Source organism: Procambarus clarkii, chromosome 92 (genome assembly GCF_040958095.1).
Source record: "Procambarus clarkii isolate CNS0578487 chromosome 92, FALCON_Pclarkii_2.0, whole genome shotgun sequence".
NCBI classification, from domain to species: domain Eukaryota; kingdom Metazoa; phylum Arthropoda; class Malacostraca; order Decapoda; family Cambaridae; genus Procambarus; species Procambarus clarkii.
In genome coordinates this window covers 2,888,263-2,906,079 of record NC_091241.1, presented here as the reverse complement: position 1 = coordinate 2,906,079, position 17,817 = coordinate 2,888,263, and the positions used below count along the sequence as shown (strand labels likewise).

Genomic DNA, 17,817 nt, shown 5'->3' with positions numbered 1-17,817 from the left:
ATGCGCCTCACACCAGCTGATGGTGAACGTCAACACTGGAGGAGGCGAGGCTGACTGTACCAGGCCAAGGTGCGTCATTATTTCCCTTCTCTCACCACACCTGCAGCCCATACTAGGCATTATACCAGCTGGGTTCATGGACCATTTCGCGTTTTGTCAGGTCAGTGGCCAATGCGATCAATTATATACACTATATATATAAGTTTTGTTATTCTAAGCGTAGTAGTTTTTACTTCTATATACGATTTTCTTGTTCTGGAGGCTCGTCCTTGTCACAGTCTGATTGGAATGTTATAACTCTTTGTGTGTTGTATTGTTGTGACTTATATTTCACACTTTTAAGGCAGTAAGGAAGCACCGTTCTTAAGTCTGTAAAGGGATAGCATCACTAAGAAACTAGACAAGGCAGTGCGGATTGTTTTTTGTGTCCAAAAAGATCCTTGAGTGCAACCTTATTATGGCCGTGTGACGCCATACACCTCAGAGTTTATAGTTTTGTATAATCATACTGGCTTAGCACTTTCTCTTGATAATTATAAAAGACACAACATAAGAATTAAGGAAATGGAAGAAGAACTACTGGCCCATACAAGACAGCTATTTATATTCACCCAAACGCATAAAATAGAACACGAAACAATGGAAATAAATTTGATAAGTTTAGATTTAGCAATCCCCGTGGTGTAATGGTAAGACACTCGTGTGCGATTGCCGCATAACGCGGAGATTGTTTATCACCCACTTCATACACTTCACCTGATCTTTCAGGCATCCCTGTGTACAGGAATCGTAGCAGACGTGTGGAAACAGGCTAACATAGTTCCAATCTACAAAAGTGGCAGCAGGGAAGACCCCCTCAATTATAGACCTGTATCATTGACAAGTGTAATAGTGAAAGTATTGGAAAAACTAATCAAAACTAAATGGGTAGAACACCTAGAGAGAAATGATATAATATCAGACAGACAGTATGGTTTTCGATCTGGAAGATCCTGTGTATCGAATTTACTCAGTTTCTATGATCGAGCCACAGAGATATTACAGGAAAGAGATGGTTGGGTTGACTGCATCTATCTGGACCTAAAAAAGGCTTTCGACAGAGTTCCACATAAGAGGTTGTTCTGGAAACTGGAAAATATTGGAGGGGTGACAGGTAAGCTTCTGCCATGGATGAAAAATTTTCTGACTGATAGAAAAATGAAGGCAGTAATCAGAGGCAATGTATCGGACTGGAGAAATGTCACAAGTGGAGTACCACAGGGTTCAGTTCTTGCACCAGTGATGTTTATTGTCTACATAAATGATATACCAGTTGGTATACAGAATTATATGAACATGTTTGCTGATGATGCTAAGATAATAAGAAGGATAAGAAACTTAGATGATTGTCATGCCCTTCAAGAAGACCTGGACAAAATAAGTACATGGAGCGCCACTTGGCAAATGGAATTTAATGTTAATAAATGCCATGTTATGGAATGTGGAATAGGAGAACATAGACCCCACACAACCTATATATTATGTGAGAAATCTTTAAAGAATTCTGATAAAGAAAGAGATCTAGGGGTGGTTCTAGATAGAAAACTATCACCTGAGGACCACATAAAGAATATTGTGCAAGGAGCCTATGCTATGCTTTCTAACTTCAGAATTGCATTTAAATACATGGATGGCGATATACTAAAGAAATTGTTCATGACTTTTGTTAGGCCAAAGCTAGAATATGCAGCTGTTGTGTGGTGCCCATATCTTAAGAAGCACATCAACAAACTGGAAAAGGTGCAAAGACATGCTAGTAAGTGGCTCCCAGAACTGAAGGGTAAGAGCTACGAGGAGAGGTTAGAAGCATTAAACATGCCAAAACTAGAAGACAGAAGAAAAAGAGGTGATATGATCACTACATACAAAATAGTAACAGGAATTGATAAAATCGACAGGGAAGATTTCCTGAGACCTGGCACTTCAAGAACAAGAGGTCATAGATTTAAACTAGCTAAACACAGATGCCGAGGAAATATAAGAAAATTCACCTTCGCAAATAGAGTGGTAGACGGTTGGAACAAGTTAAGTGAGAAGGTGGTGGAGGCCAAGACCGTCAGTAGTTTCAAAGCGTTATATGACAAAGAGTGCTGGGAAGACGGGACATCACGAGCGTAGCTCTCATCCTGTAACTACACTTAGGTAACTACACTTAGGTAACTACACTTAGGTAACTACCCATTGGGTTATAAACCCATTAAGCCTACCTTCCAAAACCATAAAGGCAAAATGTTGTTACACTTTAAAATCTTGCTGGATAAAATCATCACAAAAAATGGGGATACCTTTGACAAGCTGCTGGCTTTCTATCCTCATCACGGCCACTAAAGAGATGGTGGCCCCTTGGGTAAATTCAGGTAAATTTGATAAATTTGTTTATGGAATACTGTACTTCACAATAAAGACATTTAACTACCCAAAAGAAAAATCTACACTATATTTGATATGTACACATGTACAGTATTTATATAATGTATGCATGTATGTATAGTGTGTATTTATTTAAAATGATTGTATTTGTGAATCATTACTGTAATAATATCTATGTTTGCAGGGATAGAAATATAAAATGAATGGCAGTAGCACACAAACTTTTGCACAGAGCGGTGCGCTATTAAGAGACAGAAGACAGAAAACCTTCAAAATCATCGTCATAGGTGACAGCAGTGTAGGAAAGACATGCCTGACGTTTAGGTAAGTTATTGGCTAGTGCAAAGTTTCACTTAATTAGGAGGGGACAAGATAAAGCAAACCTTAATTATAACTTTTGGAGCTTTATTACATAGAGAAAAGGGTGATGCTCTACTAAATGCAGTGTTTTCTGGGAGGACTTCCTTGATGGCTCCCTATTGCTTATTATCTGGATAGTTCCACACATCTCATATGACAGTAGGGCATTAAAATCATATGACATGACATATGACATAAAATCATATGACAGGACATATGACATAAAATCATATCAGGATATCATATGACAGCAAGGCTGTCATATGTATACTGAAGCATACTGAAAACCAGACCAAAACCAGGTCTTCTCACAGAGGTGGAAGGAGCAGGGCTTACATTACTCACTGAGAAAACAGCCATCAGAAAGATAGAGCAAACAAAACAGACAACAGCAAGGTGAAGCTCAACACCTTGGTAAACAAGGCATTCAATAGTTCAGGTGTTCATCTGCTAGTTACCCATATGACCTCCACCACCAGGAAGGCAGCACTGGGAGCTCCTAGACAAACCAGAGTAACCCATGTCACCTCTCTGATGCTGCAGTGGTCCTCGGTGATTCGAAGGACAGAGAGAACAGTGGTTCTCGTGTTCCCTTTGTCCTTCGGGTCCTGTCTTTTTCCAGATGTGCATTGGTCATCCTTTGGACCATGTCTTGTTGGGGCCATTTGCTTTTGTTTATTCCAGTTCAGGTATTTGCTTCACAAGCATACCTTTCTATGCCTCATTTGTGTGGACTTTGAGTCACTGTTCACCTCAAGCTGCATGGGTTTTAGGTTAACTTCCCTAGGCACTTTCAGGTGTTGCCAGGTAACTCTGTCAGGGCTCCTGTCTTTGGTAGGTTCAGGCATCTGTTTCCAAGAGTGCTGGTCTCCAGTGGATGGTGCCTTGTCCTGGGTAGTGTGTGGTCTGTGACTTGTCTGTGAGTCTCTGGGTTTGAGGGCTGTCAGGGTCTACTTTGTTTCTGGTTTACAGTAATTCACATGCTTGTTTTACAATGTGATGTTTATGCCTTTCACAGCTGCACTTGTCCCTTAAGCTGCATTAGTGTGTGTTCTCAGTAAACAGCTCCTGCTTCTGGTGTCCCTGCTTAGTTTTCACCTAATCCTTGATGTGATTCGGGATGAACTGACCTGCCGAATCCATACTTGCTATGTATACATTTGTGGGATGCATCTTGGTTTTGTTTCATGCTGGCTGCCTTGTGAAATTGTTTAAATTCCTTATAGCTTCGCTCGCTTATGTTTGCCATTGCTTGTGTATTTTGTCCTGGGCCATGCTCTTTTATGCCAGAGTTCCCTATTTTTGTGTATTGTTGTTAATCCACACTATATTTACAGGAATTATAGCATTTCATAAATACTAACACTAACATAGTTTAATTTCAGGTAATATTATTGCAATATTATTTAAAAAAAAAAAAACTTTTGTATTCCCAGGCTGTTGTTGAGGAAGTTGTCAGCCTTTTTCGATATGGTAAGCCTCTATCTTTGTTGTGGTAGCTGTAGGTCTTTATTCTTATGGTGGGCCTCTACACATGTGGTATGAGTAGTGGTGATGTTTGTGGGGTGTTTGCTGTCGATACAAGGTGGCCTCCACTTGCAGATGTTTTCCCACTGCAGTGTCGTAGTGATGGGCTGGTTGTCCCAGAGTTGGTTATGCTTCCTTGGCTGGTGCTTTGAGCCATTTGATTTTTGCCCCCCCCCCCCCCCCCCCCCCAAAAAAAAAGGATGATTCAAAAATGGGTATCCCAGATAGGTGGCTTCTTTGTTATTTGTTCCCTGGCCCAAGTTGTAGTGTGGCTGAGCTGATTCTTCTTCTTCCTCCAAACTGGTTTATGACCCCAGTGGCCTGGTTGGTGGGTTTGGGATTCCATCTCTGGGGGCTACCCTCTTCCTTGCCGGTAGTATAAGCTGGCATTTTCCTATCTGGGGTACGTTGCCTTTGGTTATGTGGGGATGGGTGGAAAGTGTGTGTTCACATAAGGACAGGGACAGAAGGATATCTCCTTCACAGGAGACATCCTTCTCTCAGGCTTCTGGCATGTATCCTGGCCCTGCTCTGAGGTATTTGCTTTTTGGTGGGGCTTCTGGGACCAAGGGTGGGGAAGGGGGGGGGAACCAAGGAAGTGTGGGGAAGGGGGAGTGTTAAACACTATAAAAAAAATAACATTCTGCATGGGGATCGTTTATATCCTCCTTTGATGTTTGAGCTTGTACTTCTGCTATTCCTCTTTGTACTCGCCTATTTGTGCCTGCAGGATCGAGCATCGGTTCATGGATCCTGGTTTTCTTTGTAATTACTTAAGTGTTATTACTAAAGTGTAGTTACAGGATGAAAGCTACGCTCGTGATGTCCTGTCTCCCCAGCACTCTTTGTCATATAACGCTTTGAAATTACTGTACAGTATTGACAGTTTTGGCCTCCACCACCTTCTCACCTAACTTGTTCCAACCGTCTACCACTCTGTTTACAAAAGTTAATTTTCTTATGTTTCTCCGGCAACTTTGTTTCATTAGTTTAAATCTATGTCCTCTGTTCTTGTAGTCCCAGGTCTCGGGAATTCTTCCCTATCAGTTTTATCAATTCCTGTTATGACGTCGTGTCCTTTAATGACGTTCCTGTCATTCCTGATGTCGTGTGACGTCATGCTTGTTTGCACAACAGTCGAGTAGCTCCAGCTCCAGATTCTTGTGCTGTGCCTTGGTTCAGTACTCCTCTTACGGTGGTATGCAAGCTGGGAGTGATATTCTTAGGTACTCGAGCTGCATGTGCTTAGAGTTCCCTTCCCTAAGTGCCCTGTATGCTGTATGTACTGCCCTAGGGGCTTTGGGTTCTCTTAAACAAGTCACCTTGGGTCTACCTCTGTTGGTCTTTTGCTGCTTGGCAATTGACTGCCCCGAGTGTTTTGGGAGGCTTTTGCCTTTGTTTACCTTGGGGTAAGTGTTAGTTTTTACACTGGTAGGGGCACAGGGTACTGCGTAGCTAGTTTTCACCTATAACAGCGGCCGGTTCTGTTCCCTCTAGGTACCCGTGTTTTTCTGCCTTGTTGGTCTTCGTGGTGGGTTGTTCTTTTGATGCAGTCTCCTTCTTCTCGGGTGTTGTTTGGGTCTGCTGCTTCCTGAGGGGTCCTAGGGTTCCTGGAATTTTTGATTGTGTGTCGAGAACGAACCCGACTGTACTATCGGGACTAATTATTTTGTATTATAATAAATACAAAAATATATGGATAACTGCATAACAATTTCATATCATTTCCAAAAACACACAGCAATTGAAAAGTAAATTATAGGGCAATTTCACATTCTTCACCTGTGGTTGTGAAGTACAGTACTGTATTTCAAAACTAATGTGCCATTTTTTCAATGTCCAAATACCTACATAAATAACCCTCTTTAGAAAATATTTCACATATAAACTGCAGCAAAACTAAATGAAAATTTTGCAGCCGTTCACAGAACTTGTTTTAAATTACAAATAAGCTATCAAGTGCAAAGTGAATAATTAATGAGATGGCTAGCATCCCGTCTTGTAACATCACAATTGTCACCGGTCCTAACTTGACCTGTTGCAAATGTGATGTTATTATAATAATAATAATAATAATAATAATAATAATAATAATAATAATAATAATAATAATAGTAATAATAATACAGTAATAATAATAATAATAATTTATTTGCTAGAAGGTACAATGGGTTGGTGTGATTACACAAGATTGGTATTTTTACATTCATGCAAAGCCACTAACATGCATGGCGTTTCGGGCAGCAGATACCACTTGTATGCTCAGAGTAAGAATAAAGCTCTACCAAACATGGGCAAATTGGAGAGCAGGAAATAAGGAAGAAAATGTTGCATTAAGGTATAAATATAATAACAGAAAGCAAATGATACAGGTCCTTTACAACAGCCTGTGGTATTTGGCATGATAATGGAATTGCATGATATTTGCTGCTGTCTATAGTTTTTATATTCAGTGACGAATGGTGGCACTTAAGGGCACTACCCTAGATAATATCGTTTGGTGCTCAACCATTAGGTATGAGAGAAATAATCCCCCTTATCCTCCATAAATCATTTCTCTTCAGATTTTGTGGGGGTCGCTTTCCTGAAAGAACTGAAGCCACAATAGGAGTTGATTTCAGGGAGAAAAAGGTTATAATTGACCATGAAGAGATTGTGGTAAGTACTTGAGGAGCAGATATGGCTCCATTTCATTTCACAAATGATGTAACATCAATTGAATGGTTTTCTGAAAGGTACTGCATATATTTCTATTTCTCTAGGCTAACATTACTGCTTGAACTGCAGATATGAATATAAAGCACAGCATACACCAGGTTTATATTTACATAAAATGTCCTGTGATGAAGACAGGTTTAGCAGTAGAATTCAAGTACTGTAATTGTAAATATAGACATTCTAATTACTACATGTCTGAAGATCAAGAAAGCATTTATGGTATATTGTATCTTAATATGTCATCACATTATCCATGCATTCTTTTATCTGGCCAAATAAACTATGGAAAAGAAAAGATAATTCAGTACAGTACTTTCAAAGTACTGTATTCAGTATGAATAACTGGTGTGAACATCTTGGTTCTTTTAATCTTATTGTGCACACGTTGAAGACAAACTACCATAATTTAATTTGTGCAAGTATTGGTGTAACTGTTCCGTGGCATTGGGTTCAAAATGTGGGCATGTAGGTCTATCATATTTATATTGTTAGCCAGTGTGAGCATAACTGGGCATTCTTTATAAATATTGAGTTTAGATAACAATAAATATACTGTTAATATAGGGTGGAATGAGAGAACACATAAAGACCATATGTTTATTCTAAACAAAAAGCCATATTTACCGGTATAAATGCTAGGTATCAACATATAGTAAAACAAAAAGTAATTGAAAACAAACAACGATCTTGAATGCTAATATGAACCTAACCTAGGTAATAGTTGAATACTACAAATATACAGTACAGTAACATGTACATTTAATGTTTCTTAATGTGGGATAGCAGTCTGTATGTACCTTTATCATTAAAGTAACTTATTATACCTAATCTTCAAAGTATATTTCCAAAGTGTTTATATACATATCCTGTGTACATGAATTTGAACAGATGCTATATCTATGTAATTTTGAACAGTTGCAGCTGTGGGATACTGCTGGACAGGAGAGATTTAGGCGGTCAATGGTTCAACACTACTACCGTAATGTCAACGCTGTTGTCTTTGTATATGATGTCACCAGAATGTCTTCGTTTCAGGTTAGGATTTTATTTAGACTTTTTAGACTTAAATGAATTTTACCATGCGCAGAAATGTTTTAATTTGATTATTTGTAGTTTGTATGTGAACTTTATCTTTGCATACATGCACTGAAGCATTTATGGATAAGATAAAGACTTCGTGTAACACAGTTATTTGCACAGTCGGCTCACGACTAAATGGTTCCTGGTTTAATTTTTAGATAGGGTGAGATATTTTGGTGTGTTACTTTGCACCTGATGCTTCTGTTCATCGAGCCGTAAATAGGTACCTGGGAATCGAGTTGACTGCTGTGAAAGTTGTATCCTGGGTGAGGTCCGTTGTTTGCTAGGAAATATTAATAAGCCTGACACTGACAATGGGAAACACATGTAGACCTATAATGCACTGGAACCTCGATTCAGTGAACTGCATTTTGGTAAATCTCCAGTTGCAATGCAAACCTTCCATGTCAGATTTACCCCCGATTTAATGAATTTAGTAACGTGCAGATTTGCTTAGGATGTTGGGCTAGAATTCAGACTAATGGCAAAGTTGCAATAATTTACAGATTGAAGTTAAATGCTCTCTCTGTGAAATTAGTCCAGTGTGGGAAATATTAAGACTTGAATGGTAAATTTCTAAATGACTTGATATGTTTTTGATGATTTTCATTGATGGATGCAGCATACAAGAAAGAGTTGGATCCTTGGGAAAACTAATGGAGATCTTTAAAAATGTCTGCAGGAGGTTGTGGACTTCCGGTCAACTGCTCCTGCCCTCCTGGTTCCTTTTCTTGGGACAGGGGTAGCTTGGATTCCAATCCTGGTTCCGGCTTTTTTTTGTTCTTTTTTCGGAACGTGTCTTTTTGTTTTCTTGCGGCACACGTCCTGAGTAGTTCTCCTGTATACCTCTGTGACACGTGCCTCGTTCTTCCCTGCTGAGCTGGTTGCGCTGCTCCTTAGGGTTACTGGGTCACTGTTTTTTGCTTCACGTCTAGCGTTTTAGTTCGTGGTGCTCAGCCTCTGCCTGGACCCTGGCTCTTCGGTGTTCGGCCTTGAACCTTCCTTCCACCCAGGGTCCTGGGAGGGGGGGGGGTTTTCCTCCCGGACGAAGTGTTTCTGCTCGTCTGGGTTGGTTCCTTTTTGGCTCGCCAGGATTGGGTTCCTGGCTCCCTGGTGGCCGTTCCTTCTGGTTTTTGCCAGCCTTGTTTGGGGGCTCTGTTTTCCTCGGTGGCGATCCTGAGGGGCTTCCCATGGCTCCAGCCTCTTTTTGTGGATCGGTCCAGCCCTGTACGGGGCTGGTTCGTTCTTCCCCCCGAGTCTTCGCGTCTGGGGTTTTTGTCTCGTGTTCTCGTTGCTTGTGGGGGCGCTGGTGGCTTTGTTGTTGGTCTCCCGCCTGTGTGCTTCGTCTCGGCGGCAGTGTGTGGTTTCCTGGCGGTCCTTCTGGTTTTCCTATCACTGCGAAGTGTTCTTTGTTCTCTGATAGGGTTGTCTTGTCTTTCCCTTCGGGGTTGTTCTGGGACCGTCTTCTGGTGACATGTACTGTTGCCTCGTCTTGGGTGGCACTGGCAGAGCCGCTCCAGCTTGCATTCAGTGTTGCTGTTCCTTCTGCTCCTTTCCGCTTGCTGTCTTGGGCGTTGTTTCGCCTCCGGCTTGACCTTGCACTTCTCATACTGTCCTGGTTGTTGGCCTGGGTGGTCTATTTTCTTCTTCTCCTCGGTTGTCATGATCCTTTCGGTTCTGGTGTATTTTTGTTTTTCAGGTCTCCTTCTGTTGGTGTTGACCTCTAGGGGACAGGTCGGGGAGTTTCCGGCTCTCCTCTGGCACCTGTGTTTTTCTGCCTCGTTGGTCTTCGTGGTGGGTTGTTCTTTTGATGCAGTCTCCTTCTTCTCGGGTGTTGTTTGGGTCTGCTGCTTCCTGAGGGGTCCTTGGGTTGCTGCTTGGTTAGTCAGGCCAGGGTGCTTTATTTTGTTGTTCAGTTGCGGCTCTTCACTGTTCTCTGTGCGTCTTGGCCTCTGGGGCTGTGGATGCGTTTTGGTTTGCCCGGATTCCCTTGCTTCCCTCCTTCCTGTTCTGAGGCTCGGGTCTCCAGGGTCATTGGCAAGGTCCTTTCTTTTAGTCTGTGGTCTTGATTTATGTTAGGGCGCGTGGCATCTGCCTCCCAGATCCTTCCCTCTTTTCCTTATCTGTGGTGAGGTAGCTACAGGGAGCCGATGAGGCTCCCCCCCAGAAAACCAGCGTTGAATGTAATGAAATGCCATTTTCATCCTTAATGATTTATATATTTCAATAAGATAAAAGATACTGCTGAATTCATCCTTAATGATTTATATATTTCAGTCTCTGCCCTCATGGATTGAAGAGTGTAATCAGCACAGCCTGAGTTACAACATACCAAGAATTCTGGTTGGAAACAAGTGTGACTGTAAAGATCAATTTGCTGTTCCAACTAATGTAGCACAGAGGTTTGCTGACCACCACAGTATGCCGGTAAGAATTGGGAGTTATTGAAATATGGCAGATCATGGTAAGTTAGGTGAAAGCTATATATATAATAATGACACCAAAGGTGAGATGATACCTGCTTGATGGGGTTCTGGGAGTTCTTCTATTCCCCAAGCCCGGCCCCAGGCCAAGCTTGACTTGTGAGAGTTTGGTCCACCAGGCTGTTGCTTGGAGTGGCCCGCAGGCCCACATACTCACCACAGCCCAGTTGGTCTGGCACTCCTTGAAAACTATCTAGTTTTCTCTTGAAGGTGTCCATAGTTGTTCCAGCAATATTTCTTATGCTCACTGGGAGGAAGTTGAACAACTGTGGACCTCTGATGTTTATACAGTGTTTTCTAATTGTGCCTATGGCACCCCTGCTCTTCACTGGTTCTATTTTGCATTTTCTTCCATATCGTTCACTCCAGTACACTGTTATTTTACTGTGCAGATTTGGGACCTGGCCCTCCAGTATTTTCCATGTATATATTATTTTGTGTGTGTCACTCCATGGTCACATTTATCAAATGCCTTTGTAAAGTCCATGTTTACCACATCTGCATTCTGTTTTTCTTCTAATACCTCAGTGATTTTGTCATAATGGTCAAGTAGCTGTGAGAGGCATGATCTTCCTGCTCTAAATCCATGTTAGCCTGGGTTGTGGAAGTCATTGGTTTCCATGAAACTAGTGACCTGACTCCTGATCACTCTCAAGTCCTTTTGTTATGTGGGATGTTAGTGCAACTGGTGTATGATACTTTGCCAATGCTTTGCTCCATCCCTTGTGTAGAGGGGCTATGTCTGCTGCTTTAAGCGCATCTGATATCTTCCCCATATCCAAGCTCTTCCTCCACACTATACTGAGTGTCTGTACTACCGGCACCTTGCATTTCTTTAAAAAAATTTAATTCCGTGAGTCTGGCCCCGGGACTGAGTGCATGGGCATGTTGTCAATTTTCCTTTCAAAATCTGCCACGCTTGTGTTGATATCCGTTATATTTACAGGGGTTTGGATATCACGCATAAAGAAGTTGTCCAGATCTTCCACTTTCATGCTGTTTTTTGGAATGCTAAACATGTCCTCATACTGCTTTTTTAGGATTTCCCTAATTTCTTTGTCATCCACCGTGTATGAACCTTCACTGTACGAATAGGTTCAATACTGGCAGTGGTTTTTGCTTTTGATTTTGCATATGTGAAGAAAATTTTGGGTTTTTCTTTATTTCTTGAATTGCTTTCTGTTCTAGTTGCCTTTCTTCAATCTGATATGAATGCTTCAGTCTCTGTTCGAGTTCTTCAATTTCCCTGTTTAAATTATTCCTTCTTTGTATGGAGAGTTGTGTCTGCTTAAGGATTTCCATTATGTCTTCTTTTCTTTTGTAAAGTCGTCTGGGTTGTCTTTCTACAGTGGACCTCTTTCTGGCTTTCCTCAAAGGAACATGTTTCAGACAGACTTCATATGCTTCAGGTTAGTTTTTCTATTGTGTAGGATTTTTATTACTTACAGTTTCCCATGAAATGTTTCCCATGCAACAGATGGAAAAATAGTTTATAAAGTATGGAATATTCAAAACCCTTACAAAAAAATGCACATTTATGTACTGAATAATCTCCTGTACAGTATTCGGATGCGTTGAGCACATGTGGCAAAAAAAGCCACTTTTAAGTTGGCCCAACCATTTTTTCACATACAGATTCTGTGAGCAGTGTCTTCGGCTTTAATTTTAAATATGAAAAAATTACTTTTGACCTTGCCACACACCAGACCACACACACTAGAAGGTGAAGGGACGATGACTTTTCGGTCCATCCTGGACCATTCTCAAGTCGATGGCCAAAATTGCTTCTAGTGTAATTACCAAAGTGTAGTTACAGAATGAGAGCTACACTTGTGGCGTCCCGTCTTCCCAGCACTCTGTCATATAACGCTTTGAAACTACTGACGGTTTTGGCCTCCACCACCTTCTCGCCTAACTTGTTCCTACCGTCTACCACTGTTTTAAAAAATGAATATTCTTATATTTCTTCAGCAGCTTTGTTTAGCTAGTTTAAATCTATGATCTCTTGTTCTTGAAGTTCCAGGTCTCTGGAAATCTTCCCTATCAATTTTATCAATTCCTGTTACTATTTTGTACGTAGTGATCATATCTCTTCTTTTTCTTCTATCTTCTAGTTTTGGCATTTTAATGCCTCTAACCTCTCATCGTAGCTCTTGCCCTTCAGTTCTGGGAGCCACTTAGTAGCATGTGTTTGCACCTTTTCCATTGTGTTCATGTGCTTCTTAAGATATGGGCACCATAAAACCGCTGCATATAATAGCTTTGGCCTAACAAAAGTTGTGAACAATTTCTTTAGTATTTCATCATCCATGTATTTAAAAGCAATTCTCAAGTTAGAAAGGGTGGCATAGGCTCCTCGCAAAACGTTCTTTATGTGGTCCTTGGGTGATAGTTTTTTATCTATTTTTTACCCCTAGATCTCTTTCTTTATCAGAAGTCTTTAAAGATTCTCCACATAATTTATAGGTTGTGTATACTTCATCGTATATTTTGCAAAATATGGCATATATCTCATTCATTTCCTTGCCTAGCACCAAGTCTGTCCAATTATACCCATGAACAAATTTCTAAGTTCCCCATAGCATCCTCTCTTGAAATCGAGTTTAACAACTGTTTCAATTATCCCCATTCTCTACTAGATTATACCGCAAAGTGTATTTAATATCCAAGAGGACGTGATCACTCTTTCCCAAGGAAGGAAGATACTGGATGTCAAATACCTCCTCTTCTTTCCTGGTGAATATTAGATCCAGTACTGATGGAACATCCCCTTCCCTCATTCTTGTGGCAGTGTGGGGGGGGGGGTGTGCACTACCACAGCACCAACTAAATAAATTAAAAAATATATAAATATATATCTACTATAAAAGTACATGTATAAATAAATCTGGTCACCTATCTGTTTATTTAGCTTTAATTTCAACATTTACATGTCACTGAATCTGATATGAAAGTTTTAGCCAAAGAAATTACAATGAGGATATCAGTTTTCTGTTATACTATCAAGATATACAAACTAAATATTTTCATTTTTTTTTTTTGCCAGATTTTACAGTAAGATCAGTTTGAGTGTGGAAACAGTAAAAGAATGTATCAAATCTTTGTGGCAAGCATAATTATATAAGTGATTTCAGAGCAGAAATGTACAAAAGATTTTCTCAACAATTATGGCTTGAACTGTCAATCTTTTTGTAATTGCATTGTTGTCATTACATGCCCAAGGATATTAGGTACTGACTCCCAAGAGTATTTAGGTAATCTAACTAAGCACTGATACATCTTCCAGTTATAAAAAAAAACTGTGCTTTGCCTTCCCTTCATATCTGAACTTTAAAAAATCTCGCTTGTCATCTTGATATACAATTTGCCTTTCAAGAAACTTAATACACTTTGTAGTAATCTGGTTTGCACTGCTCCTGCTTCCAGTGTTGTAGGTGTTTATTCAGATTCCTGGTGTTCTCCTCTCTAGTACCTTGGTAAAACTGACCCCCCCCCCCCTCCAAAAAAAAAAAGTGCTAAACATACTGACAAACAATTGTCACATCACAGTCATGGAATAGCTTGACTATATTTCAAAATAATCTTTCTTGCTGTTGACTTGAATTTCTCGGTACACACTTGAAGGCTTTAATCATCTTAGCAAGCATCATCTGATTTGGCTCTGTGCTCTCTTATCTTTTCTCTTCCTATCTGTTTTGGATATCTCATTTCTCCTTGTTTCTGGTTGTCTTTGCATAGGGAGCTGCCTCATACGGATCAATAGAACTCTGGCAGTTATGTTTGCCCAGTTTCTTGTTTTACTTTACTTGTTCCTTACCTCAGCTTCCCTCTTGCCTTATAATGGCTACCTCTCCCGCTCTTGCTCAGTTACCAACTTGATAAAGGATCAAGATGGATCAAAATGTTCTTTCATTCCATGTGTGGAGATTGGGTTATTTGTGTTCAGGCTCGTTATTGTAACATTCTCTGCATTTGTTGCCCTCTTATATATTTTCCTTTACAAGCATCTTAATTGTTGGTTTCTTGATAACACTAAATAATATTAATAATATTAATTTCCAGTATTTATAAATTGGGACTAATTCTTTTTTTAGTTACTGAAACTGAACCATGTATATAAGAGGGTTATGGGCACGAGTTAATTTTTTTATTTTAATATTTTCAGCTTTTTGAAACGTCGGCTAAGGATGACAGCGACTGTTATCATATAGATGCCATCTTCATGACACTTGCTCACAAACTGAAAGCTTCCAAACCAATGATGCCCATCAGTCCCACTCAGTTCCCTGTGGAAGACATCCACAGAGCACAAGTTACGTCTATTGGTAGAGAGCGTAATGGTGTTGCAGTTAATGATTCTAGTTCATGCTTTTGTTGATATACTGCATATTACTCTTAATTATTTGAACTTGGTTCACTCATCAGAAGTGTTAATACTTTTGTTTAAGTAGAAATTTGTACTCTTCCCATGTTACTCAGTACTAAACATGGATAATTTTTTTTTATGATGAATTGGCTCATGGACAGTTGAAGTACAATTATATGTAATTAAATTTATACACCAGTTTTGTTGTGTGTAATGTTCCGTGATCTAAAGATGATACTTTATGTAACAATGTTTTATTCACTAGGATCATCAGATTCTAACTCGGGCCAGAAAAATTAGATCCTAGGGAATGAAATGTTATTGCCCATGATTGTGTGAATTGCATGTTATTTGTATGGGTTTTGTCTAGGTTACATACAGTGAGTTCCTGCTTATTTGCTTTGGGTATTGGTAGTCATAGGACCATTTTAAGTTAATGGTAAGATGGGGCTGTAAGGGTAAGAGCTTAAATAGGATTTTAAAAGTCATAATGTGTGTGTGTTTTTGTACTTGACATTTTCTTGTTTCTCGTTACAAGGAAATAGCAAATGTTAATTTTGTGATAAACTAACAAATGTCATTACTAAGTAATGACTGGCAAGATGATGGAAAAAAAAAAAGTGTAGCACAGTGAATCTTTATTGATCAGTGTTTAGGCAATGAATTTGTTTGAGTCGTCAATGAATTCTCTTGAATCATTGGGAAGTAAATGCTTGCATTAAGTTTCTATACTTGCCTATTTAGAATCAATCTACCAAAAAAAACTTGTTTTAATTACAGTACCAGATTAGCCCAGTGGATATTGTCAGAAGTAAAAAATTTGTATCTCATATTGGTTGACTTAATGGTAATTTTTTTTTTAATTTCCAGATGGATAAGTATATAGGCTTATTACATAATAAAGACCAGATATGTGGCTAGTGTTTCCCCAATTATTGTAATAAGAGGGTTACACAAGGCATATCGTCATTGCCAGGACTAGAATAGTATTACACATTTTATTAAGGCTATATTATTTTTGGTAACTTATAATTGGTAAAATGACATCTGCCAACGCCTTAATTCAAACAGTTTACTTGCTGTGATTGCCAGTCCTCACACAGATTCCGTAAAGTGTGGATTTATCATTTTTACATTTAGTATTTGACTGGCGTTTTATAGTCCATCATTACACGATAGCTTTAAAGCCCGAATCTGAGGAAGTGTCTCTTATCATTCCCATATTTTTATATACCGGTAATGAATTTTATGTTTGTACATATTGTCCTCTCTTCCATATATAATTGTAATATATTCTGCATTGTGTGAACAATGTACATTTACTTTGTAGATTGTAATTGATATATTACTTGCATGAGTTTATAACAAATGTGTTCGAGGTGTCCTGTAAAAAGTTGAAGTACCGTACCTATAACAGCTGCGGACGCAAGTACAGAATCTAAACTTATGGCTTAAATAATCTTGTACCAAGAATTTCGTAAAGAACCCCAAGAAAGAAGTTGACAAACACAAATGTCCAAGAAAAGATGTATATATTAGGGCTGGGACAAGTTAGATCTAACTTGTCCCAGCCCTAATATACATCTTTTCTTGGACATTTGTTAGTCAACTACTTTCTTGGTACAACAAGATTATTTAGGCCATAAATTCAGATTAACTGTGGACTCAAGTCCACAGCTGTTATAGGTATGGTACTTCAACTTTTTACAAGACGGATTCACTTAATGTCACCACCTTGAACATATGTTAGAAATTCTTGCAACTTAAGAGACGGGGAAGTAATGAAAATAAAGAATTTAAATAAGATTTTATTGAACGTTAACTTATTACTAACTTCCTTAGTACCTGGTGCTTAATTTACTCTTGTGTGCCAACGTTTATTTGTTATTGTAGTCAACTCTTGCTGCAATGTGTGAAGTCTTTCAACTCTTTACATCATATGAGTGAAATCAAACACTGACTGTTCATCATCTTTAACAGATGTAAGCCAGTTAACCAACATAGCTGGACACCCAGCAAGGCTTAACAATCTTGCAGATGCTGCAGCTAAACAAACAGCTGAACCTGCATGTCCCAGAAGCCAATTCCCTACTTAGGGTAGAAATCAGTCATTCATCGACTGATTTCTACCCAAAGTAGGGACATGCAGGTACAGCTTTTTTTTTTTTTTTTTAGCTGCAAGATCATTATCCAACATAGCTGGATACCCAGCAAGGCTTAACTGCCTTACATCTGCTAAAGATGAGGAACAGTGTTTGATTTCAATCACATGAGTTGAAAGACTCTTCACACATTGCAGTGAGAGTTAACTACAATAACAAATAAACGTTGGCACACAAAGAGCAGAAAAACTTGCATAAAGCTCTGCTGTGAAAAATGCTCATCTATGGGGATGAGTAGCACAAAAAATGTCAACAGCAGATATTGATATGTGAACCATAGTAATTTGTGAATTGCAGTGAACATGTTCAAGGCATTTCATACTATACAGGGTATAAGTAAGTGTGTATCAAAAGAAAGCACCAAGCCGGGAAGGCTATGGAGCACCATCAAATGTGCAGAATAATCATAGGGCACTAAATATCACTAAGGATGCCAATATGAGAACACAAACACATAAGGGGAACAATATCAAAGGTATCTGATTCACTAAGAAGTCCATCGAGGAACAGTTGGGAAGCAAGACATGTCTGGAAGTCCGGTCATTCAACAAGGATATGCATGACCGTAAGAGGAACAATGCAGTTTGGAAAATAAGGAGCAGGGTGGCACTCCAATAAGTACCCATGAGTTAAGCATGTATGGTCAATATGCAACCTCGCCAGAGCCATTTCCCACAGACTGTTATGGTGGTAGGAGGAAGACCATGGGGAC

General features: G+C 39.5%; 1 protein-coding gene across 1 annotated transcript; it reads left to right on the top strand.

Moving 5' to 3' along the window:
* Positions 1-16,749, top strand: LOC123775170 (ras-related protein Rab-33B). The gene is made up of 6 exons (XM_045770115.2): positions 1-160; positions 2,594-2,733; positions 6,861-6,954; positions 7,930-8,049; positions 10,372-10,521; positions 14,743-16,749. The coding sequence occupies exons 2-6, from the start codon at positions 2,609-2,611 to the stop codon at positions 14,953-14,955; spliced, it is 702 nt and encodes a 233-aa protein (XP_045626071.1). The 5' UTR covers positions 1-160; positions 2,594-2,608; the 3' UTR covers positions 14,956-16,749.
* The last annotated feature ends 1,068 nt before the right edge of the window (positions 16,750-17,817 follow it).